Source organism: Mollisia scopiformis (genome assembly GCF_001500285.1).
Source record: "Mollisia scopiformis unplaced genomic scaffold LY89scaffold_19, whole genome shotgun sequence".
In the NCBI taxonomy this organism is placed as follows: domain Eukaryota; kingdom Fungi; phylum Ascomycota; class Leotiomycetes; order Helotiales; family Mollisiaceae; genus Mollisia; species Mollisia scopiformis.
In genome coordinates this window covers 136,066-161,732 of record NW_017263599.1, presented here as the reverse complement: position 1 = coordinate 161,732, position 25,667 = coordinate 136,066, and the positions used below count along the sequence as shown (strand labels likewise).

General features: G+C 47.3%; 9 protein-coding genes across 9 annotated transcripts; 4 read left to right on the top strand and 5 right to left on the bottom strand.

Annotated features, from left to right (window-relative positions):
- Positions 1-175: 175 nt before the first annotated feature.
- On the bottom strand, positions 176-8,264 carry LY89DRAFT_154061 (ketoacyl-synt-domain-containing protein). Its single transcript, XM_018205440.1, has 15 exons — positions 7,702-8,264; positions 7,505-7,649; positions 7,353-7,448; positions 7,259-7,298; positions 7,070-7,202; positions 6,961-7,013; positions 6,612-6,901; positions 6,248-6,565; positions 6,138-6,194; positions 5,341-6,027; positions 4,556-5,293; positions 1,353-4,476; positions 645-1,294; positions 553-584; positions 176-442 (listed from the first exon to the last, which is right to left on the bottom strand). Exons 1-15 carry the CDS (start codon positions 7,900-7,902, stop codon positions 293-295), a joined length of 6,714 nt encoding a protein of 2,237 aa, XP_018067549.1. The 5' UTR covers positions 7,903-8,264; the 3' UTR covers positions 176-292.
- Positions 8,265-9,065: 801 nt separating this feature from the next.
- LY89DRAFT_672425 (uncharacterized protein) lies at positions 9,066-10,076 on the bottom strand (the record flags this gene model as incomplete). Its single annotated transcript, XM_018213286.1, has 3 exons — positions 9,066-9,416; positions 9,463-9,890; positions 9,941-10,076. The coding sequence occupies 3 exons, from the start codon at positions 10,074-10,076 to the stop codon at positions 9,066-9,068; spliced, it is 915 nt and encodes a 304-aa protein (XP_018067548.1).
- A 642-nt stretch (positions 10,077-10,718) lies between these two features.
- Positions 10,719-12,101, top strand: LY89DRAFT_154089 (uncharacterized protein). The gene has a single exon (XM_018205441.1). The coding sequence runs from the start codon at positions 11,066-11,068 to the stop codon at positions 12,047-12,049; it is 984 nt and encodes a 327-aa protein (XP_018067547.1). The 5' UTR covers positions 10,719-11,065; the 3' UTR covers positions 12,050-12,101.
- Positions 12,102-12,874: 773 nt separating this feature from the next.
- On the top strand, positions 12,875-13,867 carry LY89DRAFT_154016 (uncharacterized protein). The gene is made up of 2 exons (XM_018205439.1): positions 12,875-12,953; positions 13,100-13,867. Exon 2 carries the CDS (start codon positions 13,206-13,208, stop codon positions 13,641-13,643), a length of 438 nt encoding a protein of 145 aa, XP_018067546.1. The 5' UTR covers positions 12,875-12,953; positions 13,100-13,205; the 3' UTR covers positions 13,644-13,867.
- Positions 13,868-15,385, bottom strand: LY89DRAFT_154001 (uncharacterized protein). Its single transcript, XM_018205438.1, has one exon. It carries the CDS (start codon positions 15,079-15,081, stop codon positions 14,092-14,094), a length of 990 nt encoding a protein of 329 aa, XP_018067545.1. The 5' UTR covers positions 15,082-15,385; the 3' UTR covers positions 13,868-14,091.
- Positions 15,386-15,539: 154 nt separating this feature from the next.
- On the bottom strand, positions 15,540-18,113 carry LY89DRAFT_687403 (MFS multidrug transporter-like protein). Its single transcript, XM_018215491.1, has 5 exons — positions 17,361-18,113; positions 16,756-17,305; positions 16,333-16,705; positions 16,091-16,282; positions 15,540-16,040 (listed from the first exon to the last, which is right to left on the bottom strand). The coding sequence occupies exons 1-5, from the start codon at positions 17,660-17,662 to the stop codon at positions 15,691-15,693; spliced, it is 1,767 nt and encodes a 588-aa protein (XP_018067544.1). The 5' UTR covers positions 17,663-18,113; the 3' UTR covers positions 15,540-15,690.
- Positions 18,114-18,666: 553 nt separating this feature from the next.
- On the bottom strand, positions 18,667-19,255 carry LY89DRAFT_153956 (uncharacterized protein). Its single transcript, XM_018205437.1, has one exon. It carries the CDS (start codon positions 19,093-19,095, stop codon positions 18,751-18,753), a length of 345 nt encoding a protein of 114 aa, XP_018067543.1. The 5' UTR covers positions 19,096-19,255; the 3' UTR covers positions 18,667-18,750.
- Positions 19,256-20,317: 1,062 nt separating this feature from the next.
- Positions 20,318-20,642, top strand: LY89DRAFT_687401 (uncharacterized protein). Its single transcript, XM_018215490.1, has one exon. It carries the CDS (start codon positions 20,328-20,330, stop codon positions 20,580-20,582), a length of 255 nt encoding a protein of 84 aa, XP_018067542.1. The 5' UTR covers positions 20,318-20,327; the 3' UTR covers positions 20,583-20,642.
- Positions 20,643-22,302: 1,660 nt separating this feature from the next.
- LY89DRAFT_591281 (uncharacterized protein) lies at positions 22,303-23,650 on the top strand (the record flags this gene model as incomplete). The annotated part of the gene is made up of 2 exons (XM_018209645.1): positions 22,303-22,814; positions 23,032-23,650. Coding segments are annotated over 2 exons (1,131 nt in total), but the record flags the coding sequence as incomplete, so codon positions are not given.
- Positions 23,651-25,667: the final 2,017 nt, after the last annotated feature.

Here is a 25,667-nt window from a genome sequence, read left to right as displayed (position 1 = left end):
GGCTCTCAATCACCGTCGGTCAAACGTCTGAATGGTTTCCCAATGAAGGCAGTTCATTGCTGGTGAAGAGCCGCTACCGGACTTGTCTCCACAGGCTCAAATTATTGGATGGTCACATGATTGCTGTTAAGAGATGGGGGTGAATATGATCTGGAAAGGGGTAAGTTGAAAAGAATGACGATCCAAAGTGGTGAATGATTATATATTCTACGACTAAATTAACAGCGGTTATAGCTATGACGTGACACAACGGCACATTGTCGAAATAAAAATAAAAGTGACCAAACTCCATTTACTCAATAACTTCATCGTGAGCCAACAAAGCAACGTCTTCTCTCACAAACTTTGACTTGCTGGCCACCTTAAGGGCAAGTCTCGCAAGTGGCATGGTACTCAAGATATCGAAAACGGAAATGTCGGCGTTCATGCGACGGAAGATCATCTGTTAGCGAGTTAGTGATTGGTACGACTCGATTGGAAGATGAAATATCATCTTGATCGGAATCAAATGATGAGTAACGCAATTGAGAAGGAGATAGAAAGATTGCTTACGTTCTTAACTTCGACTGCAACTAACGAATCAACTGTGCAACGTCAGTCAGATAGTATTAAGGGGCAAGTCGGTTTTTGCTGCATGAGCTTACCTCCAAAGGCATGCATCGGTTTCTCAAGATCCACGTCCGCAGCATCCATATTCAGCGCTTTTGCTAATTGTGAAGACAAGACACCCTCCACGATGGTACAAGCATCCCTTACAGATGTCGCTGATTTCAGATTCTCTTTTATCAGCGCATCTTCTGAAGAGTCCGAGGTCCCACTTCCGACTTTAAGTAAGTTGTGTAATTCAGTGTACTTCAAGTCGCTGGACATAGCACTCCCCAGACTACCTTCGGCAAGCAGCTCCTTGCCAACACCAGTGACAAGTTGTGCGGGTACCGGCAAGCCGTCCCGAGTCTGCCCAAGCATCGCTGCTGCCATTATCACGTGCAGATCACGTTCAGATATGAATAAGTTCTCCAAGTAATCCAGCCTTTCGAATTGCTCGAGGTTTTCGGCAATATAACCAACATCTGACACGATACCCAAGTCGATAGTCATTGATGCAATGCCCATCGAACGTCGATGTTGCGATAAGGCATCTTGATAGGTCCCGGCAGCAGAGTAATTCGCCTGCCCAGGATTTCCAATAACACCCGCCATTGATGAGAGCATGATGAAGAAGTCAAGGTCGGCCGGCATACATTTGTGCAAATTCCAGCTGCCTTGAACTTTTGGTTCAGTCGCTTGAGACCACCTTGGATGAGTTAATGACTAGGTTTCGCAAATGGAGGCTATCTGAGCTGGAGACTTACTGCTGAAAAGACATGTTCTCGAACATCGAATCTCTCAAGAGCATAGCACATTGAACAACACCTTTGATCTTCTGCCCTTGCTCATGACACATTCTTACAAAGGACTGAACTTGAGCCTCGTTTGAGATATCGCATTGAAATGCTTGCGCATTGCATCCTCTCACTGAGAGGCTGCTAAGAAAATGGACAGCATCTTCAGACTTAGCACCAGATCGTGATATGAAGGTGATGTTGCGAGCTCCGGCCTCAAACATCATATCAGCTATTGATCTTCCAATCCCGCCAAGTCCTCCAGCAAGGACATATGTCGCAGTAGGATCAAGCCTGAGCTTGACTGGTGGCGGAGGAGGAATCATGATCTCGTGATCAGGAGAAAGCTTCAAGACGGCGCTTCCAAAACAGCGGTCACTTCTCAGATATGCCAGTGCTGCATCTATGCTGGGTAGCTGAAATGAGCGGATAGGTGCTGCTCGAGGAAGACCATACTTGGCGGCTCGTGCCCAGCTTTTCTCGAACAGACAAGCAACTTTGGTAGGAGAGGTGTTTCTCATACGCTCAAGGTCAAAATTGGCGACTGTGATGTTGCTCGGTGAGGGCGTGGATCCCATTAAAGTCCCTTTACCGACACTCACAAAGCGGCCAAAATCAGTCAACATTCCCATTGCCTCTTGAACGTGTTCTCCAGTGAACGTAGTCACAATCAAGCCCACAGTTTTGCCTTTCATCATGGTTTTTGCGGCAGCTAGCCCATCGAAAGTAGTTGAAGTCGCAACGTGATCCTCATCTAATCCAAGGTTTTCTACCAGTATGCACTCATGCTTTGGATCACGAGCAACAGCGAACACCTCTGCGCCAATTTGCGTAGCAAGGGAAATCAACGCTTGCTCGATGTTTCCTGGGTTCGTGTAGAAGACAACAAGTTCCCCTGGTTGGAGGCGACCGAGATCCAACAAAGCAGCTTGCGCAGTGCAAAGTGCAGATGGCAGCGTAACCAGGGAACTTGAGTCGATGAAGGAAGGAACATGCCTGACCAGACTTTGATCAATGATGATTGATGTTTTCAAAGTATTGGAAGCGCACACCACGACAATGTCTCCGGGTACGAAGTTATAGATGGCTGATCCGGTCTTCGTCACAACGCCAACTGCGTCGAGTCCAGGAACGACTGCCTCCTCAACATCCATGACCTCGAGATTGACTGCCGAGACTGAAATCTCGAGATCATATTCACTAAGGCAGGCAATTGTTTCAGCGTATTGCCAAACAATGCCTTTCGTGTCTTGCAGAATGGCAGCTTCCATAGCCTGATTCTGATCAGCAAGACGCATTGCTCGAGGTTCGGGCTGGACAATTTGGCTCGAAAGTTCTTGGTGGAATGATTCCTGCATCTTCAAGCGAGGAACCAGTATCTTGTTGTCACGAACCATGAACTCTTGCTCGTATGTAGCCTGGTCAGACAGAATTCCGTGCTCAAATGCGACGAGAATACTGTTGATGTTTTCTTCTTGTGCAAGATCTGCAGTCCGAGATAAGTCGAGGTGAGGCAGTCTCAATTGAGGCATCTCAACTCGAAGTGTGCGCAATAATCCTGTCGTGATACTGAACCCAAGACTCTCTTCTCTGTCGTATTCTCCACCACATGTCACCCACAACAGAGCAGACGTTTGGGCTGTAAGGTCTTTGAACCATGCTAGATCCGATTCGGTCCATCCGGCCACGAACGGCTCATTCACTTCAACCAGAGAAATGATTAAAGTATCTGCCAAATTTGATTGCCCTTCACTTCTGAGTTCCGAGCTTGTTGTAACCCGCACCGTGCAATTACACCCTGCAAGGGCTTTAGTCAACTTATCAACAAGAGATCGGAGTGCAAAGGTTGAATGTGGTCCACAGAGAACGAGAACTTTGGGAGCTTTTGTCACCAAAAGGCTGCTGTTCTCTGCAAGTTGTCTTTCTTCGCCGTTCGATTCGGTAACTGGGTTGAACTCTTCCCACTGTATAGCTATACATTTCCGAGGTTGACGTTTCGATGCCAAGTTATCAGTGTTCGTAGCTGCCATATCGCGAGACAGAAATCCTCTAACAACAGCTTTAGGGGTGAGCCAAGCTTCATCTGACAATACAATATCGCCAGTGAAGTCGCCACTCCCCGTCTTGGTGCTCTTTGCATAACCATTCAATTCAGAACCAGCTTCCACAGGTATATCGGCGGAAATGTATACACTCTCGATGGAGATCGGAACAAGAGACTCATTGCCTGACAGAGTATGAAGATAGCCAAGCGCTTGCATATGAAATATCGAGTCAAGCGTCGCAGGATGGATAAGATGCGGGTATTCAAACTGGCTAGGCATGACCGCCTTTGTGTCTGGAATCGTGATTTTTCCATGCCCTTCTCGCATACCAGCAACACATTCGGTAACATTTTGGTGCAGTGGGCCGTATTGCAGATTCATTTTCTTGTCGAAGATTTTGTAGAATAATGCAGGAGCGAGTTTCTTTGATGCCCGCTCTCGGATCATGGGGTAGACAGAAACGTCGGACTGCCAGTCTCTAGCCAGTGCAGTATTCTGATCATCTGTGTAGTGTATTGACACAAGACCAGAACAAATCTCTTGCCATTCCTCGTCTTCCGCTTGTGAGAATATCCGGAACACGTATTTTCGGCTTTGATCTTCGGCGGGTCGGAGATGGATTGCTGTCTCGACAGCAGTGTCCCCGCTAGAGATGAGCAGTGGTCGCTTGAAAAGAATCTTGGAAGCTTCGATCCCCTTCAATATGCGATTCGGATCGAGCATTTCATGTGCTGCTTGGATTGCCATTGTTATCATCGCGGCTCCAGGATAGAGTATCATCTGTTGCACTCGATGATCTGCAATCCAAGGTTGTTCGGAGAGACGAAGGAAGTTGTGCCAACGAGGTTCGTTCTTGTCTTGATTTTGAAGCCGCAGTCCGAGAAGATCTGTCCGTGGTTTTCGAAGATATCGATATGTCTTTCCCCAAGCTGAGCTATGCCAGAATCCTTTAGTATGATTCCATGCGTAAGGCGGTAGGCTTCCAAGAGCTTGATAATTGCTCTTCGATTTCGTGTCGAAATTAACAGCGTGAAGATCAATATTCAGCCCTGCAAGAAAACCAATGTTAGTTTTCTCACCAATATTCTAGTGAAGAGAGCTTCAGGAATAGTAGTTAATGCAGCTCACCTTGTGCCCATAATCTTCCTGCGGCGATCAACGCCGTAACTTCTGCGCTTGTTCCTCTTGCTAGCATTGAGGTGTACATAATTGAGCCAGTCAGTCGATCGTCGTGAGCGGATAAAACTTGCATGAGCGGCCCTTGCAAAGCTGCCGCTGGGCCAATCTCAATTGCTGCTGCGTAAGGAATTGGGACTTTTCTTCTTGTCTTTCCAGGTGCGCTCTGAGTAACCAGTGCTTTAACTGCTTCTGAGAAGCGAACTTTGCTAATCATGTTCTTCACCCAGTAAGACGCATTGAGCTCTTGAGGTTTGATGGGAGCTGCAGTCACTGACGAAAACATCGTGACGGCGAACTCATTTTGATTTGATGCTGGGTCAAGAGTTCCCATAGCGGCGAGATAATCTTCTGCAATTACCTTCATATGATGTGAGTGATAGGCAGTGCTGACACGTAATTTGCGACTGAAAACTCCATCTCGACTGAGTCTTTCTAGAAGCTGGTCGATTGAAGACTCATTTCCTGACAATGTAACACTACTGGGAGCATTTATGCATGCTACAACAACAGTGTTCTCGGGGACGCTGGCCAGATAAGGAGTCACAGCTTCTTCTGAGAGACCGACCGCCATCATTGCTCCGGAAAGGCCATTTAGGCGGCAATTGACGTCTGCAGAATAGACTCCTCTCAGGTAAGCAACTTTGATGGCATCGCTCTGATTGATTGCTCCTGCAGTGTACGCAGCGGCTATTGCAAGTCATTGTCTGTTCCTTCGAAATTGACTTGAGACTTACCTATTTCACCACTGGAATGGCCAACCACAGACTTGGGTTGTATTCCCCATGCTTTCAGAAGGTCAACAAGAGCGATCTGCAGTGCCGTGCAGAGAGGTTGGCTCAAGTCTGGAGAATCTATTCGACTCCCCTCCGCGGGCATGAAGAGTTCTTCCAGTATCTTCCATTTGCATCCGAGAGAGTCCAAGGTTGTTTGAGATGCCTCCAGACTTCGTCTATATACCGAATGACCAATGAGTTCTCGTCCCATAGTAGGCCATTGAGATCCTTGCCCCGTAAACATAAAGAAGACGTTGTTACTCTTTGCTGCTCTTCGAAGAGCAGTAAGCGGCTTCTGGAGCTGGGCACTGAGCTCACTAGCTGATCTACCCACGACGAACGTTCGGTGGTCGAGAGCAGATCTTCGAGATCCAAGAGTGTATGCAAGGTTGTCAGTGAAGGTTGACCAATTGATGCTGAGCGATGAGTCAATGGTTCTGTCTGCTTCTAGCATGATATTAATAGTTTCTGCATATCCATTGAACTGTCGAGAGAGTCCAGATTGATCTGCCGACGAGAAAACGAACAATCTGTTCGAAAGATGGGTAGTCTCATTTTGCTCGCTAGATAAAGTATCTTCCGAGCTGAATCCGCTATCACTTTCCGAGTCACTGACGAAAAGCGTTGTCTGATGATGCCCATTCAAACCTAGACGTGATCAGTAAAGGACTCAGTAGGTCTCGAGGCTGATTTCGTGGCATGCATTTCGGCAGGCATTTCTCCTCCGGATAGACCGCAAAATTGAGAAGCAGGCTTACCATATTGCTGCATGTAATGGTACGCATCATCAACGATTACATGTGCATTCGCGCCACCTGTGTGAAGCGGTCAGTAAGAAATCTCTGGAGAAAAAAAATATTTCACATACCGTAGCCAAAGGAATTGACAGAGACACGTCGGATACCGTTGCTAGGCCATGGTGTCAATGTTTCTGGTAGGGCGATCTTCCATTCTTTCAGTCGTAGGCGAGGATTCGCTTTTTCGAAGTCTGCAAGTGCTGGTATCTGTCCTCGTTCTACCACTAATGTCGCTTTGATAAGTCCTGCCAACCCAGCGCATCCTTCAAGATGACCAATGTTGGTCTTCACGCTCCCCACATAGATCGGGTTGTCTTCATCGCGTGTTTTACCGAACGTTGCTCCAATTGCTGATAATTCATAGGGGTCTCCTATGGAAGTACCCGTCCCTGGTCTTGTTAGGAAAATAGGTCAAAAGTATCTCATTTGACATACCGTGAGCCTCAAAATATGCAGTTTGGTCAAGTGGCAGGCCAGCTGCAGTATATGTATTTCGTATTAGATCTGCGTGAGCTTGAGGGGAAGGCATAGTGATGCCAGGAGTCCTTCCATCCTGTCCGAGTCCGGAATTTCGAATGATTGCTCGAATCGTATCTCCATCTGCAAGTGCTTGCTTCAACGTTTTAAGAATCATCCCGCCAATTCCATCTCCTCTTGCATACCCATTTGCACGATGATCGAAACTGTGGCACACTCCATCTGGACTGAGAAACGTCATTCCACACCTTGTTGTGTTAGCGCAAAGTCGAAGAAGGCGCGGGAGCTTTCAGATGTGTTTACTTACATGTCTCGCATATAGGATGGGTCATATATCAGATTTGTGCCTCCGATAAGGGACTAAAGAGGTCATCATCAGGAAGGTATTCTCTCATATCAGATTGATAAAGACTTACCATCTTCGACTCTCCCAACCGAAGTGATTGGCATGCAAGGTGTACAGCGCACAGAGAGGACGAGCATGCAGTATCGATTGTCATGCTTGGTCCTCGCAGATCGAAGAACCACGAGACTCGGTTGGACAGCATGCTACCAGAATGTTAGATGATACGAGATTGATTCAATGGTCCGCATCCCGTGATTACCTCGAGCCATAGCCTGTTGCCGCATAGAAAGGGCCGCCGACTAGAGGAAATCAGCCAGGCGCATGTTTGACTATCACTCATATCAAACACTCACATGGATCTCGGCCCCCCACACTCTCGAAGTCATTGGTGAAGCATCCAACGTACACGCTCGTTTGAGTGCCAACAACATTCTGCATCGGAATTCCAGCTATAGATAACTCATTAAGCCAAAATTATCATTGATCTCGATTGCATAGATCTCACCATTTTCCAAAGCCTCATATGCGACTTCTAGCATCAAACGCTGTTGTGGATCTGTGCTAGTTGCTTCAAGAGCTGTCATTGAGAAGAATGGTGCATCAAATAATACTGGATCTTCAGATAAGAAGTAACCACCTTTGACGTTGATCTATAAGATTGATTAGCCTTTCTCTTTTATCATAGGTCAGAGATAACTTTACTGCGCCGGCTCTTGCCGAGTCTGGGTGATAGTAACCTTCACAATCAAACCTCTCTTTAGGAATTTTCTGATGTGCTGACTTTCCCTTACTCAGCATCTCCCAGAACTTCTCACTTGAGTGTGAACCACCAGGGAAGCGCATGGCCATGCCCACGATGGCAATTGGCTCCAGAGCATCATTGTCGCTTTCTGACGAAGACATTGTTATCTCTCAGACAACGGAAATGTCTTCAAAAGCTATAGACAAGCAAAGACAAAGAAACAAGATCTCAGATATAGCTTCGAAAGGTATACACCAAAAACCCAGTCAGCTGGCCTTGGGTCCACAGTTCGCAGCGGAAGTTTGCCCCGCTATGCAGGCAAGGAGGGGCATCCCGACGAGGCTTCTTTAGTCCAGCGGCAACGGTACGAATTTCCATTGTCACGATCATCCCACCTCGCAACTTGAACGCATTGGGCCATGCCGAAGCTCGATTCAACACAGTCTGTCCTACAGATTCTGCCCAATCCATCTCCGGCAGTATCGCCAAAGCTTTTCGCCAGCCCGTGACCCAATCCACTTGGACAAGCGGGAACTGGATGTATTGAAGCCACCCAAGATTCAATGAAACCCGAAGCCTCGAGATGGTGTGCTCATGCAAAGCGGGTATGCGGACATGGTGCTCAGTGAGCTCCAGCTCCTCGGTCCATTGGTAAATGCGACATGTCTCTCCTCGGCCTATTTTGTCTGTGCTCGGAGCATTTGAGATGTCTTGTTCATTGGGAAGCTGAAAGCCTTTTTGTCTCCTTGTGAGGTTGGGTGAGGGCGAGAATGAATGAGGTCGTTGAACGGATGGGCTGGATACCGCCCTACGCCAAAGTGGCAGAATTACATGCACGTGATCAAGGGAGTCTACCACGGCTTGCGCTGAGAAGATCGAGACACTGATGCAAGGGATAGAAGCACCTGGAAATCGGATCTCCCGATCTAATTACACAAGACACTTTTGTATGTTGAACAATTCTTCAGTCACGTGGTATGCAGCTCGAGACCCTGATGAAGCTGTACTTTCTGTTCCATGAGTTCGAGGAGATTCTAGGGACCTGTTGGTGGAGATAACAGTCGGATGTTTACTTACATGGTGTGAGAATTACAATAAATCATGCCATGGTTTTGCAACCAAAGCTTGCCTCAACCCTATTTCGACTTTTGTGCTCTACCCCTTTGCAATTGAACACACTACACTAGGTATACAAACATATATTCAGTTGGCCTTGCTCACAGAATTACATCACTTTGATTTACTGTATTGCACTACTCTATTCAACTGTACAACACTGACTAGAAAAACTTGGATTATCACCTCTCATTCGCGCCTAAACTGGCTACCAAACCCGTTGCCCCATAAAATCCGCTTTCTCAATCGCCCGAACCACAGCCTCGACACCCTCGCTTTTGTTGGGAATCTCATGTGCGCCCCTGTGTACAACAGAAATGACTTTCTCCTTCGTACACAACATCTTAGCCACCTCCGCCAGACGCTTGACAGCCTGGTTGTCTCCACTCCCAATAACGTGTACTGTCGGGATTGAGATGCGCTCATCTGTATACACAGGATGGAAGAAACGTGGGAATTTGTCTCTGCAGTCTAGTTGGGCGGTCATGTCGGGATAGGCGTTCGTTTCTGCTACCTTGAAGTTGCGACGAGTGAGGAGTAGGGTATCTATGTGCTGAACCTTGATGGTGTTAATGAAGATCATAGAATTGATAGATAGAAGATACCAAATTTAGACAAAGTTCTCGTTCTGCAGCGGAAAGGTTGCTCAATCCAATAAATTTCATGGGCTCGATCATTGTTTGTCCATTTCGATCCAGAATTCCCATCAATATTTTGTTGATATCATCCTGATTAAGTTTATCCAAGAAGGACAAAATCTCTTTAGACTTGTATTCACGATCGGGTGAAATGACGACACCTGGTGTGAAAAAGACGGCGAATCGGAAGGGCAAAGCTTTGTTTGGATATTGTATCTGTTGATGCAAAAGATATGAGATGGCTAGACTTGCTCCCTGGCTATTTGCTAGCACAGCATCAAAAGGTTCTTCTGTGGCAAGTAGCTCAGTGACATTTTCATGGACATGCGCGATCTGCTCCGAATTGCAGCCAGAATAATAACCGAGAGTGTCGCCATGGAAGATACCAGCGAGTTCTTGGAACATATTAGAAAGAAAATGGTCGTCGGTGGATAATCCCTCCTACCAGTCCTAGTCACTATGACTTCTCCATCAAGGTAAACGTATTCATGATGATCCCCCAAGGCTCGAGCAATACTTGCGAATTGCTGCTCGAAGATCTCACTGCTCGTACCGTAGCCGTGGAAACAGAGAAAGCGCATGTTTAGACCTTGAGTGTAAGGCTGAATAAAATCGTGGAACGACCCAGGCGACAGTCAATAGTCAAGGATTAAGTCGTATTTCCTCGCCAATGTCGATAAGCCAACCGAGAAGGTGCACCAGAGCTGAAGAAATGTTCCACAATTAGAACCACACAAATGATGCAATCGGAAGATCCGCAGTGGCGGCCATGTGGTGTCATGGGTGTTCGGAGGCTGGAAAGAGTAACGCTTTCAGTAGTGCACCAAAGACGGCTGCATGAGACACCAAACGGGAACAAAATGGGAACGATATACATCGAATGGTTCGCGCTACTGCGAACAGCTGGCAGGTCATCAACTCTGTTGGGATGTGCAGGGACGAACCTGCATATTGGCTGATGATGCTTGTTGGGGGCGAATGTTGGGGGCTATTCCAGCCTAAAGATTATCTAGGGATCGAATGGAGTCAAGCAAACGAACCCGGAAGTTCGCGAGCATCAAAGAATGTAAGATTGTCATCTTCATAGACATCTCCTCCCAAGTCAGTCGAACACTCTCGAAGTTCGTGTGGGTTAGAAAGATCTGACTGATGCAGCTGAACGGTCGGCAGGCTGTTTCTAAGCGCTGGCTTGCTGCAACCACCAAGATGGGCATTCAGCACTGGGCGTTTTGGGGAACGAACGCCGAGTCTGCCTCTACGTGTTCAGCGAACTTCAGATAAGAAAGTCTCGGGTGGTAATAGTCCATGGATACCATCCCAATAAATGTGCAATAGCGCGGCCGAGGTATTTTTGGTGGCGAAGCTGTCGCCGACTCTTCGCCAAGCCTTGTGAGGTAGGTACAAGGGCTAAGCGGCGGGAAAGCTTAAAAACGCAAAAAGAAAGCATGGTATAATGTATCTTACGATTGATATGACTTGAACTTCAAGCATCTTGCAAGAAATTGATCAACCTCGCATGATTGGCGTCTGAGATAATAAGACAATTATACTTAATTTTGTGGATTCTAGCATGTTAGCAGGGATGTACCCCAGAGTTCGAGACGCTTGTGAGAATTGTCACAGCCGTAAGATCCGCTGTATTCTAGAGCCTGGCAGCATTGCATGTCGAAGTTGCTCCTCCAACGGAACTTCATGCCTCTTTGCACCGCGTGCAAAGGCAGGACGGCCAAGACGAACACACTTAGAGAGCCATCAACGACGGAAGTCATCATCGAATCAAGCAGTTGAAAAGACTTACAAGACCGCAAATGAAATAGGACATACGCGCACCAATGCAGATACACTACTTATGGTGGCGGATGACATGCATTTTGGCCCAATTATTCCGTTCGACACGTTCTGGGACAATGGCAAAACCACGAATGTGGAACATTTTGGAAATGTTGGTTTCCTCACCAATGATCACTCGATCATCCAGGAGGGTCACATTGTGGAAACTGCCATGGCCGAAACAGTGGAACAAGACCAAACACAACAGGATTGTGCGTTTGGAGCAGGGACGCCGTCGCGATCGTCGACTCCTCCTCGATATGATATGCACACGCTGGTAGACGAAGGCTTTGATTTCGATACAGCTTTGAGGCTTTGCGGGGATCTGGATCGTTCGCATCGTGCGTTTCGAGATGGACGGACTGAGGCGACTCAGTTCGAGGGAATAATGAGAACGGTCGAATATGCCTGCACAACAGCTCGAATGTCGATATCATCCGCATCTGCTGAGAGAGCGTCAATCCATGCGCTGATGGTGGCCGCCATGTACAAAGTCTTTGATGTATGCGAGAGTATCATTCGGGAGATACTGAGCAGTAATAATGGTTTCAAACAAGACACTCTAGACCGTCTATTTCGACTTCAGAGGCTGGATTTTGTCTTATTCCAAGGCTTCATGTTTCTGCATCACGCAGGTCAGACCGATGCTATGAGGAAGATCTCGGAATTGCATACCTGGATTTTGTCCATCTTGCAGGAGGAAGAATACAAGAATTTATGGTAGATATGTTAGGACTCGAGGTTGCATATCGGTGTTGATCATGATGGGTCTCGGACAGGCGGCGTGTCGCATACAAGAGCATATTACTTTAGCAGATATAGCATCTGCTAGTAACAGCTCAATCTCATGTGCAGATATAAATGATGTTGCTGATGATGATGTTGAACGTCGCACAAGATTAATTTAATATTTATTTTGAGGCTAGCGTGTTTTCAGTCAACCCCTGCTCCTTCCGAGCCGACGTCTCCTCCCGAAAACTCTCCTCTTGCCTATTGACAACAATTTCATTCGATCTCTCTTCCTTGCCTATGAAACAAAACTTCCCATCCTGTCTAATAATCAACTTTTTGTATATCAAGCACACGAAAAACGTATGCAAAAGACCCTGTGCTCCACAGACCACAAACAATCTCACAAGTCGTCCTGTTTTGACAGACAGAGCACCATGCACATATAATAGTTTCATACGAGGAGCCGCTACTTCAGGTCCATACCATGAGGTTTCTTGGTTCTTCTTGCTGTATTAAAGCAGAGCAGTTCTTCTCTAAGAAGTTTTTGTTGCACGTCGTCATTTATACGGCCGTACGACTCCATTCCCGCCATTTACGGAACTCCAACAACTCGCCCTGCCGCATCCACTAAGCCCAAGATATCAATGATAGTCCTTGACGAACGGGCTTTAGCGTGCCAAATGGTTGGCAGATGAGCCTGTCGGCTGTGAGATTGTGCGGCATATGCTTCATTCTCTTGGACCGTCAATATCCACACTTCGGATGAGGAGAGAGTGTGATTCTAGGGTTTTTTGTACTTCTCCCCACTTGAAATCTACCTGCACGCTTCCGCATGTTCTTCTGAGCAGGGAGCTCGTTACACCTTGCAAGAAACCATTGAAGGAGAAAATGAGCGAGTGTGTCTGCCCCTTTTTGCCCTCGGTTACATCTGCTCCAATCGCCTGCTTCATGCTGGATGCTCAAGTCAGACGATGATCCTTTTGCTGCATGTTGCTCTGTCGTTTCGTACTGCTCAATATCTGACCACCCCTTTCTTAATTAGGCGTGCTACAGGCCATATCAGACGGTGTAGCGAGTGAGCCAGCTAGCGCAACTGTCTGGCTCCGCCCCTATCCCCTCGCTTACCATCCCCTTCGATCGCTTGTGTCATGTTAGTATCTTTGTTGCACATCGGATTGCTGTCCCATCTTTGTTCGAATTTTGGGGAAACGGGGATTACTTTGTTTGGATGGCCCCGAGATGCCGGATCGTTCCCAATTGGACGGTACCCGCGATTGGTGATGATTCACAACTCAATTCCGGCTATGTCCACGCCAAAAGCTCTTCTTTGGAATATGCTGGATATGGTTAAATATGCAAGTAAATGCAGTCTTCACAACTTCCAGTGTCTGTTGAAGGCTATTTCTTGTCTACAAAGTACTTTCGATTATTACCACGGTTCAATTACGGGCTGTTCAAATTGGATACAACTCCTCCATCTCCGTCATTCCTATGCCAAAATACTGCAGAAGGCCAAGTCTGATATGTGGGCGCCAGGTCTCAATCTTGTTTCGCTTTGCCATACATTGTGGCTGTCCAATGCTTAAACTATGCCATCCACCCACTCGGTGTCAAATCAGGAAACCTTCCTCCGGTCGAGGCTTAGGTGGCGCTTAGTGGCGAGTGAGAAGTAAGAAAGCCTCGGCTCAATGCTTCGGCAGCTCTACAATTCTTCAAAGGTTCAATGATTGGACAAAATCACTCCTTGGAGAATGCTTGCCATCTGGTCGTATTGTTTACGTGCGTGAGGATTAGATTAAGTTGCTAGCCCATGTATCGACATACTCTATGAAAAGCAATAACACCAATCATTCAAAAATAGTTCATCCCCCCTTTTTCTATTCCGCCAACGATGCTTGAAATTCTGAAAGCGGCGCGAGATTTTTCAGAACCCGTAACGGGGTCAACTTCTTTCAACACAACTTTCGGATCTTCTCCTGATTCGACTAAACACCTAAACGTTCGTACAAGATATTCTTAAGAATCCAACGTATATTATATACCATTTTCACATATGTAGTGCAATGAATAGTGCGAGAGTGGTTTTGGAAGCTGACGTCTAGGCGCTATATAGGCGAGCAGATTTTGGTATGTATCGCGGTATAGCAGTGTACCTGGGCTATCGTCCTCTGGACTAATATCTGGCAGTGGTAGTGAAGTATCGAATGGATTTGAAAACGTCTCAGGCAGCTCGAAATTCCTCTGCCGATTGTCAATGTCTCCACTTTGACTCCTGATATGCGGTAGCTGAGACCCGATACGTTCGAGGCCAGCAGGGACAACATCGGCGTCATCTGAATAGATGTCTTCCTCGAACCATGTATCAACAAATGGATCGGCTGCTGCATTCATCGACCACGGAGGTACATTCTCCACGAGAGACAATCGTTTATCACTCTCTACCCCGCTATATATTGCGCTTCCACCCGAGTTCGTATGCACTTTGTTGGCAAAGGACTCGAAAGATCTTGAGTCGTTCCAGGTTTCTGATATACTGCTGTTGTCGTTGAGAGCAGGCGGGCATTGCCACACACCAAACTTGTTCGCTGCGCTGTTCTCACTCGAGGTGGGAGACACTGAGTTGTCCGCATCATGTCGCCGCGCCCACTTATCTTCAATGTCACAATCATGTTCGATTTGTTCTTCCATTTCCCCCGTCTGGTCGACGAAGTTGTCGCTCGGATCTTGGTCTCCAGTAAGCCGATCTTCCCAATACTTTGTATCCCGCACAACGCATCGATGCGCGGTTTGCAAATTCTCGAAAACCAATTTGGATTGCGCCACTTCGTCCGCTGAATGTCTGTCTTCCGAACTTCTACCAAATCTTAGGGACGCATATCCCACACTAGGCAATTGAATTGCACATACCGTCTTCCACGAATCTGTTCCTGCCAGCCACGAGTTACCAACATCATCGTCAACATACACGTAGTAGACTGCAACGCTCCCCTCCAAACCTTGACTTTCGCCCTCTTGGATCTCCATTTCATCGACTTGATGGAACCTCTGACTCCTCGGGGTGCCTTTTCCTTGCGCGAGCTTTTCAAAGGGGGAGATCAGCGATTGGATGTCTACGAACGTCTCATGGCAACGATCAATGTATCTTCTGTATTTCGTCGAGTCCGTCGGTCGAGTACCAGCACCCTTTGGCTTGGTTTAGTGTTGATTGGACCGAATGCAATACGCCACAGGCAATCGATATATCCTCGCCTGTGCGACGCACTTCGAGACCGGTAGCGCCCAAGGAGCCGGAGAGGTCAAAGAGGACTTTGGCTAAGGAGACGCCGGTTCCGATGACGCCGGCGATGCCGGCAATTGTTGCGAGTTCGAGCATATTACGTTATGAAGTAGGATTTGAGCGTTGTGGACGGAAGGTACGGCTCTAGTGGATACGTATACTTGTTGACATCTCGTGGGACGTTTCGACGATGGTGGTACACAATTTTAACGGCGACATAATTATTACGGAAATCAAACACGAGAGAAATTCGATGGTGCAAATGGAGCACAAATCATACATACGAATAGATTGGATAATCTCTTCCTCTTCGTCTGAAACATCCAGCGAAGAACCATCTCGCAATTTCCCCTCATCTAATGAATAAGAACCGCAACATGATCATCCATATACGGACTAATATCCCCCAAAAAGCACGCCGCGATAATACTAACCGCCCCAAACGCGGTACTCGTGTAATACACATACTTGTAGCTCGCAGCATATGCTTCCTGGCCCGCTAAAACAACCATCTCGTACGCCGTCTCGTTCATGCCGATGCCGGGAATGGTGCGCAGGAGAGGGAGGATAGAGGCACCCGTGTATCCAATGGCTTCGGCGATGAGAGAGGTGTTTTTGATGCCGAGTTCGAACATGGTGCCGCCGATCATCTTGGTGGCGTTGGGGATGAATTTGTTGATGAAGACGTTGTAGTAGACGCAGTAGCCTATAGATCTATTAGTGGGGTGAAGAAGCGAGAGGATATGGGGTAGGTACCGATTGAACCGCCGATGACACGGATAGCGAGGGTGAGAGCAGTGACTGTGGCGATCAGATCATCGGGACAGATGATAGTAGTTATAATCGAGGCTGGGACGACAATTCCTCCAATGCCAAGACCAGCGAGGATGAGTAGTCCCCAGAGAGTGTGCAGGTTGAAGCGATCTGCGCAACCCAGTGCACCGCATCCTAAAACTCATCAGAGAAAGTTAAAAGGGTGTCAGAGAAGAGAGACATACCAGCAGTCATAAGAACCGAAGACACGATCATCAACTCCTTGTTCCTTCCTCTGAAGATCGACAAACACCAAAGCACAATACAAGCACCGGCCAAAATCGAGAATCCGACAGGAATTCCTCGGATCCCTACACCGACGGGATCATGGCCGTAGACGTTGAAGGCTTGAGTAGGCCAGAACATGATGATTGAGAAGAAGTTAGCGCCGGAGATAAAAGTAATGACGAGGGTCAGGGCGAGGATGCGTGGTGCTTGCTTTAGGCGAGAGGGGAACATGGGGTGTTTTGCTCCGTAGACTTCCCAGAAACAGAAGGCGACGATGAGGACGAAGCCTAAGATCAAGGGGGCTAGAACGTGTGCTGAAGACCATTTGTACTAACTTCTGTTAGACGAGTGCTGAAGGAGGAGGCCAGAACGAGACGAACCTGATATCCTCCCCATTGCATGCCAGCCATGAAGAGAATCATGCCAGTGATGCTCAAGAATCCTCCCACAAAATCAATCTGACTTACAACTTCTCTTCTGCTCATACCCATGGAGTTTACTCGAGGTGGAGGGAAGTAGAAGAACAAAGTCATGAAGAATCCAATAGAAACCCAAACACCACACAACAAGCCGCACCATCTCCACCCAGCGTGATAGGCGATAAGCTGGCCCCAAAGAACGGAAGGACAGAAGGGGATAATAGTGAAGATCAGAACAGCGACATATTTTCCTCGTTTCGAAGTAGGAGCTAGTTCAGACGTTGCGGCCAGGGCAGTAAGTTCCGAGATGCCTGCACCTACTCCTGCAATCGCCATCCCGCCGATGAAGACGTTCATCACTTTTGCGGTTGAGCAGACGATCATGCCGAGCATGACTAGACCTGAGCCGAAGAGGCAGACGTAGCGGCGACCCATGAGATCTGAGAGGGAGCCGACAAAGGGACATACGCCGGCAAGAGCCAGGAGGTTGGCGAGCACGAACCAAATCCATCTGTACAATAATTAATCAGTATCATAATGAGATTGATAGATCAGGTCAGACATACCTATCCACTCCACCGATATCAGAATATATGTAGGGCGGAATTGCTCCGAAGATATATACAGGGATCTGGGATCCGGTCCAAATGAATGCCATAGCTACCAAGGACATAAGTCGCTTGAAGGACATAGGAGGTTCAGTTTCGTGGTCTTCGCCATCGCCGTATGTTCGCAGGCCATTCTTCTCGTAATAGTTTTCGTGCCCGGGAACTCGATCGTGGGTTGTGATGTGCTCGATATGTTCGGGACCTGTTGCTTTCTCGTTCACCGGCGTGGTGGCCGTGGGAGGAGTTGAGTCGACGCTCATGATGAGGCTTTGCTCTTTCTCTCTCTCTCTCTCTCTTTTCTCGAGATCTTTGTGTTACAATGAAATGCAATTGTACAAGATTCGCAATGGACACGGACAGTAATGAAGGTAGATGCTGTGCGAGGTGGGATGATAGAATTACTTTATGCAACCACCAACAAGAATGCACTTCTTTGGTACCCCTCACTTCCTCTTATCGACCGCGGTAGGCGTTTCTCAAGTTGACTACTGCTCTCTTGCCATGGATCTGGATTTTCCGAGGGTAAGGTCATGAAGGTCGATTCACAAAAAGGAGGAGGAAAGGGGCGTACACTATGATGGATCTAGAACCAAGTCCGCGCGCTTGCGACCTTCTTTAGAATGATTGGAGCTCATTGGAGAGTGACATCGGGCCGCCCGAACGTGGCGAGTGAGGAGAAGTTTGGGAAGAGGGATGGATGCATGATCGATGAGGGGAGGGGTTGGTGAGCGGCGGAGGCGGTCTCCATGGCTCCCTGGCTCCCTGGCTACATGGCTACTTATGTTGTGGAACCAAATCACTCACGGTGGTGGGCCGCACTTGCGTGGATTTGTCATGTCAGGACTTCCTGAATCGAGGGTAGTGGCCCGGGAGAGGTGTCGCACAGCATTATCTCGACGACCATTTGTGTCGAGCTCGCATCTGGCAATATCAGTGGTTGTGTGGTACGGTACACACCATCGTCGCATTGAAAAAGACGGTGAACACAGCTGAAGTATGGAACAGCGAGGGAAGGAGATTGAGAGGAAGAAGATATTGGGAAAGGGAATGGGATTGGGAAAACGGGGCGGGAGTGAATTTGTGTCTTTGTCTCGGTCGGGCGTGCACAGACTGGACTGACTGGCTTTGGTCTGGTGGTGGTGTTGGTAGTGGTCGTGGTGGGGGGCTTCCCCGCATTCCATTTCTCCTCCATCCACCCTTCAAGTCGGTCCAGCCCCCTTTCAAGATCCAGAACCACGCGACTAGAAGATGTCTTATTACCAACACGACTCTATAGCTTCATTCTAGCATCACTTAGATCTGAGATCGTCTCTTTGACAGCTCTCGAGCCCAAACGGTCGGAAGAGGTCTAGAAAGGACGACTGCGACTGGAAGTGGAAGGGAAGGTACTTGTGCGGCGAGATACGGTGGCTGACGTGGAACGGGTTACTCGCATATGGTTAATATTTGGATCAATAAGTGCTGATCCATGACTCGCAGCAACGGCAGGCCATTGAAAGTGGTATTCAGCATACGAGAGGACGACAAGCATTCGGGATATCACAACTGCACCGCCGCCGTGGTGAGAATCCTGGCTTGCCATGTGCCATATGCCCACGTTTTCAATCCTAGGATGGAGACACGACAGCGAACCTTGTTGATTGTTTATTTGATGCTTTTTGATTTTCAATATTTCACACCGCTCAATCCTCATCGTTGAAAGGGGAAAGACTTGAAGGATGGTCACCTGATCTATCACATGAGTCTCCAACGTGGACTTTGGACCTAGGTACACTGCTTAGCGGTGGCCTGGACAACATATTTATAGACGAGCTGTCTGATCTGCTTCTTATCTCGTTCCATATCTACGTTTTAGCAAGTCAGAAAATTGTCGGATGTCACATGGTGCTAGTTCACTTCACTCCGAAGGTGCTTAGACGACAGATTACTGTTCGGATTTTGCTCACAACTTCAAGATGTGGACGCTCTTGGTGCTAGTTCATTGAGCCCTACTACAACCACTTTGAGCTCGTTATCAGCTAGCCAATGGCCAGGGAAGCGTGTTCAGTACTGAAAGATTGCGTCTATTGTTGCGACTGTGTTTGGTGTCCCATTTTGAGTAGCCTTGACGAGTTTCTGCTTTGGAGCCTCGAATTTGGCAGGCAAAGGAACTTGCTTGAGTATTTGCTTGTCTCGAGTTGTTCACCTGCTTACTGAAGATCAAATAAGATAGTTCTGTCGTCATAATCATCTTACAGACAGCAGAGCGTTGTATTCCATCAGACGGCATTTACAACGCCCCTGATAGGGCAATCATTGTCCATACTTCTGCAACAATGCATGAAATATCATAGATCCCTCAACAGTCCAATCCCAAGCTCACGTGAATGAATTATCCAAAATGTCCCAAAAGATTTGGGACAATTCAAAAGTTTTGTTGCACATCGCACCCTCCAAATTTTTATTTCTCAACGAGAAAATTACCTTTCTGGGACACAAATCATTTCAAGCCTCTGATTGGCCAGAATCAATATCACTGCTCAATTATAAACATACACCCCTTTATTGATAAAGTTTGCTGTTCATCGTTGAGGATTCAATTTTTGTAGATATGCAACAAGAAAATTTAAGGTTTTAAGGTTATTCTTAGCGCCGGCTTATCCCTTTAGCTTCATATTATTGCTGAAGCAGTCTTGCCAACCTGCTCCTCAACGAAGAACGCATACAAATCCAATCCTGTAATATGATTGGCCAGTGGCCTACTAGCGCCAATATTTCCTGACTGTGTAACATTTCAGATCTTCGGAAATTTTTTCGGTGGAGTTTGAAATTCATCAGATTTTGCGATGTGCAACAAAAGATTTAAGGTTTTCTGGATGCCTGACTTCGTGCCTGGTCTCTGCTTACAGTAGTTGGTGCGAGTTTGGCTACGTCAACAAGCTTCGAATGTTCTCTAGCAACATTCAAGCTCTAAATCCGAGGAGGTCTCACAAGTGTGGTCGCCTTAAGCTAGCTCTACCTTTCGTATATGGCTTCGTTCCGAGATCTAGAACGAAAAGGTTCGCCAGAATTTCTGTGGTGACTTTCCTCCAATGCCCAATGCCCAATGCCCAATTGTTTCTCACACGAGATGATTGGATTATTCTCGTAGCCTCAGCCCTAACTTGGGTTGGTCCGCATCTCGACAAGCCTATTTTTTGATAAGGCTACTGCCAAGAGACCAATAAATCTCAATGTCCACACTCTTGCGTTTTCCGCGACAGCCTCTATTAATGCGTTTACGTCGAGCGATATCGACTGCACAGCCGCGAAGTATTCGCGGTCCCTTTTCACCACAAATGGGGCATTCCATCAAGTCTCAGATGCGTGAGTTGCGAGACATGCAATTGGGTGTTATCGCAGACGAATCAATGATACCAACTTTCATTCGCTGGGTGCAAATAGCCCAACGATGTGCCTAGAAGCAGCTGCGATGCCCCTTCAGCAGAGCCTTGCACAGCCACAATGCAGCCTCGAGCTCATGCAGAAAATCAACTTTTAACGTAACAACGATCTCCCAGATTTTGAAAATTCTACGTTGTATACATATAGTCAAATTTTGTGGGAATCATGGAGGCCTTGGTCGCTGTCGGTTTTGCTGCGAATATATTGCAGTTTGTCGACTACATTTGCCATGTGCTCAAGATCGGCAATCAACTCCGTCGCCATGGGATGACAGATTCCAATCTAGACTTTGAGCGCTCCGCGAAATTATTGGCACATCAAGTTGCCAGAATCCGATCGCAACAAGGCGTAGAGACGGGCCTGGAGGAAGCCGATCAGGTGCGGTTCATGGCTGACCTGCTCTATGCATGCTAACAAGGTGTTTGAGGCGTTGGATAAACTCGCAGAAGAATGCATGGTTATCGCGAAAGAGCTGATAGACTTTGTCGAGAGGTTTAAGATCGAGAGAGACTTGGATCAGGCACCCGCAGATGTGCCGATACCAAAACGACGGTCCAAGCATCAAGACGAAATTGATCTAGAGATATTGATAAAGCCTATGGGAGCGCAGATCAAGGAGTTGGAGAAAGCAATCCAGGAAAGGAAAGAAAGAGACAAGAAAAGAGATGAGGAAAAGCAAAAAGAAGAGAGGAAGAAAAGGGCAGAAGACAAGAATGCAAAAAGGATGGAAAACACAAATTTGGTGGCAAAGCTCACTGAAGCGAAGAACGGGACTAAGCACCTCGGTGACGGCGGATTGGACACAATCGACCTCGATGAATTGACGGATTTTAGACCGAAACAGGGAGAGGACCTTACGAAGACATCTATAACGAGAGGAGGGGGAGACATCCAAGCAGATGAGATCAGGAAAACTAAGCCCGTGCAAATCATACAGAAGAAAAAGAAGCCGCAAGACGAAGAGCAATTGGAGAAACTCCTCAAGTTGAAAGTAGAAAGAACTGATCAACTTAAAAAGATTCAACAGCGAGAGGATCAAGTTTTTCAGAACAAGCAGACCTCTGCTAAAAAAGCCAACAAGAAGGCAGAAAGGCGATTAGGTGTACGAAAATCGATCAAGACTCTTGCGAAAGCAATAGAGTTCGAATGGAACAAACACAAAATCGAAGATCTTGCACACAAGCTAGACCAGATCCGCAATTTATTGTATTCCGAGGTCATGTTGAACATTCAAAAGTCTGTCAAGGATATCAAAGATAGTAGTGATCACACCGGCAAACTGCTTGAGAATCTTTCTACGATCCACAACCAGTGTCGTGAGACTTCTCAGAAAGCGCTCCAAGATGATCAACATGCAGTGGAAACTATGCTGGAAGCTCAAAGCGCTCAGTTCCTGCTTATGAACAATACAGCAACTCAGAGGCACGACGCAGTTATTCAAGCCATCAACTCCTTTACAGACGTTCTGAAAAGCCCTATGCTTTTCCCCACGCTTCCTGATATCCTCACTGAAGCAGATCCATCTCTGAAATCTGCCGCACTGAATGGTTACGATGCAATTGAGAACGCCGTCCTCGCAGCTTTGTATTTCCGTAGGATGGAAATCCGAGAAGCTCAGGTCCAAGAAGCCAACAAAGACACTTGTTCTTGGATATTTGAGGATCCGGAGGAGCACCAAAAGCCATGGAGCAATTTTGTGCGTTGGTTGAGAGAAGAGACAGGGTGCTACTGGATCGAAGGCAAGGCCGGCTGCGGGAAATCAACTCTCATGAAATTCCTTCGTTCAGATGCCAGGACACTAAATGCACTCAAAGAATGGACAGGGTCCGACGAACTGATCACTGCATCCTACTTCTTTTGGATGGCCGGTACCGCATTGCAAAAGAACCAAGAAGGGTTGCTTCGGTCCCTGCTTCACACAATACTAACGAGGAGACGAGACCTCATTGCTCGAGTCTTTCCGAGACAGTATAACGCCATGATGACAAAGTGGGTCTATATGCCTCTAAATTCTTTACAGAGAAAGCTATATTGATTATTCAACAGACTATTCGCAAATAACTCAAGTCCCGATATTTTCTTCTCATGTGGGAGTCCCGGGTGTGCAAGTTCATTTGAACAACCAAAACAGCTCCAAGAACATCAAAGACAGCAGTGAGTTCCACAGGCCCTTTCTGAACCCTAACTTTTATTGATACATGGACAGCCATGGTGCTACTGTCCATGCTTCACAACATGACAACGATGAGTGTGGACTTTTGACAGTTTCAGAGTTGAAGAAAGCTTTTACCACACTTGCCAAACAGAATGTGAAGGGTTTCAAGATCTGTCTCTTCATCGATGGGCTAGACGAATATGTTGGAGACCAATTTGAAATCGTGGACCTCTTCAAGACGATAACGACTAATTCCTTCATGATAAAGGCAGTGATTTCATCTCGCCCAGAACCAACTTTTGTTGAGGCTTTTCACGATTCTCCCAGCTTACGAGTTGAAGATCTTACTTCGGGCGATATCGATCATTACGTTCAGTCGAAACTACTCGCACATAGCAAAATGCAGAATCATAGACGACAGGGTTCCGAACTGGGGGCGAAACTCACTCATAGTATCGCCTCCAAGGCTTGTGGGGTATTCTTGTGGGTCTTCCTTGTTGTCCGATCGCTTCTCGAATGTCTATCAGATGGCAGCTACCCCGAAGACCTTGAAAGAATAATCGAAACATATCCAGAGGAGCTTCACGAACTCTACCAACACATGTTCAAACGAATGAAGCCATCGCACCGAGATGAGGCCTTTCGGCTCTTTCAAGCTATCCACCATGCTCAAAGCGTCGAGTCAAAGATTCCAACAGCTTTACGCCTGTCGTTCTTGGAAAGAGATCAGCCAGATCATTCGATTAACTCGCCATTGGAAATCCTAAGCGCAGAAGAACTGCAAGACAGACTTTCCAGCTTCGAAGCTCGACTTCGGAGTCGTTGCTGTGGTCTCTTTGAAGTTCAATATTTCGACGGTCTTAGCCCTCAAGATGTTTCACACATCCGGGAAGGGCGGGTTACTTTCTTGCACCGAACTGTGTCCGACCTTTTGAACGAGCCTGGTGTCCGGCAAGTGATAGAGCGCGAGACCCTTCCATTCAAAGCCGAGATTTACGAACGTTTGAGTGCATCTATCTTGTATTCATTCAAAACTTGGCGATTCTTTTCCATCAAGGGAGTGCGCGAATGGAAGGCATTCATTGGTGAGATTAAGGCATTCTTTGTCTATTGCCAGCGATGCGAGCAGGAGCTGGGTTCGAAGCAAATCAAATACATCGAGGAACTAGATAGAAGACTCACGTACTTTTGGCAAGTTCGAGCTTTGGAGACACGATCAAAAGCACACGGGGCCGCTCTCGGTAACTACGAATATCATTGGGCCGAGTCTCTACTTGATGAGTTACATTTGAAACTTACTGCAGAACCCGACTTGGATCCACTTCTTTCGTTAGCAGCACGCTATGGACTTTGCAAACACGTGTGTCAGAAGTTGCAAACACGACCTCTGTCTGGGTCAGATTCTCTGGAGGCTGGAGGAAAGTCAATGATCATACGGTTGAGTTATTGGGCGATCCATCATAGCTCACTGAGAGAGCAACACTTCGAGATCATTCACAGTTTGTTGGTTTCGGGATTCAAAGTTAACGCGAGAAGTTCTCGATCAGCAAATGTATGGGAAAGGACACCATGGCAAGAGATACTGTCTCTTCAATCGAAAAGCCTTCCAACTCAAGCCTCAAGACTCACAGCCGCGACCAAAGTCGACGAAGCTGGCCGTCCAGAAACTGAAGCATCTGAAGTAGACAAACTGGACGTTTGGATCCAGCTAGTTGATCTTTTCCTCAAGTTCGGTGCAGAACTAGACGTCAACTTCAAGCCATTCCGAGGCGCAAAAGGAGACAAAACAGCAAGGGAGGTGATTCTTGAGGCGATTAGCACGCTAGAAACAGGGCAGTGCCTGTCATTTGAAGAGTCCAAAATCATGCAGTCTAAACTCCACATTCAGCAGTTGTTAGCCGAGCACTCCTCATTGGAACAGAGTGGAAATCCATCCATCACCCTTACTTCACCAAACAACTCACTCAACGGGGATGTACCCGTCTCCTTTCGATATCGCAAGACTCGCTTGTGGACAAGAAGGAAAGCAGCTATTCAGCCAGAGGAACCTGTCGAGCCAGCTTCACTTCCATCTGTTGTCTCGAAGATTGACAAGCCTTGCTATCGATGCAAAGCTGTTGAAGAACTGGCGGACATTGGATTCGCCACGAGGGAAGTGCTTGATGCAATGAAATATGCTGGAGTGGGCTACGACGTTCCCGCCCTTACGACATGGATTCTAGACAGGAAATGCGATGATGACGAGGATATCCCACGATCCTCTCCCACAGCTCCACCAAGGCCGCTTCAGGCAGCTGAATCCAAAGTGCCGCGACCTGTATCAACTAAGTCCCCGGGATCGATGATGAAACAGTGGAGCGTTGTCGCTAAAAAAAGCAAACCACCAAGTCAACAGGATGAAATTGTAGGCGCTCAGTGGATTCTGAAGCCCCAAAAGGTGAAGTGTCACTCACCAAAGACGAAGAGTGTGGCCAGGGAAGCAAACACAGAACAAGGTTCAGTGGCTGGCGCTATTGAAGTAGACGGAGGGACACTCACTTGGTTTTTTGAAGCTAATGGGCGAGCTCAAAGCTCTGTGAGTCTTTCGGTAGAGCAAGCGAAACGGCTCGAGGAGTTCGTTAAGTCTATGGGCGGGTGACAGCCATGTTCCGAAGCTATCAACTATAAAACGATTTTCCAATCTTAGC

Coding starts and splice junctions, on each gene's coding strand:
- LY89DRAFT_687403 (XM_018215491.1), bottom strand. CDS start 17,662: ATGAGCGTCGACTCAACTCCTCCCACGGCCACCACGCCGGTGAACGAG. Junction 16,706..16,755: donor TGCAATGGGGAGGATATCAG/GTTCGTCTCGTT, acceptor AACAGAAGTTAG/TACAAATGGTCTTCAGCACA. Junction 16,041..16,090: donor TGTCATCGGCGGTTCAATCG/GTACCTACCCCA, acceptor ATAGATCTATAG/GCTACTGCGTCTACTACAAC.
- LY89DRAFT_153956 (XM_018205437.1), bottom strand. CDS start 19,095: ATGAGGATTGAGCGGTGTGAAATATTGAAAATCAAAAAGCATCAAATA.
- LY89DRAFT_154061 (XM_018205440.1), bottom strand. CDS start 7,902: ATGTCTTCGTCAGAAAGCGACAATGATGCTCTGGAGCCAATTGCCATC. Junction 7,203..7,258: donor GCAACAGGCTATGGCTCGAG/GTAATCACGGGA, acceptor ACATTCTGGTAG/CATGCTGTCCAACCGAGTCT. Junction 443..552: donor TTGCAGTCGAAGTTAAGAAC/GTAAGCAATCTT, acceptor ACTCGCTAACAG/ATGATCTTCCGTCGCATGAA.
- LY89DRAFT_687401 (XM_018215490.1), top strand. CDS start 20,328: ATGTTCTCTAGCAACATTCAAGCTCTAAATCCGAGGAGGTCTCACAAG.
- LY89DRAFT_154001 (XM_018205438.1), bottom strand. CDS start 15,081: ATGGAGATCCAAGAGGGCGAAAGTCAAGGTTTGGAGGGGAGCGTTGCA.
- LY89DRAFT_154016 (XM_018205439.1), top strand. CDS start 13,206: ATGTTAGTATCTTTGTTGCACATCGGATTGCTGTCCCATCTTTGTTCG.
- LY89DRAFT_154089 (XM_018205441.1), top strand. CDS start 11,066: ATGTTAGCAGGGATGTACCCCAGAGTTCGAGACGCTTGTGAGAATTGT.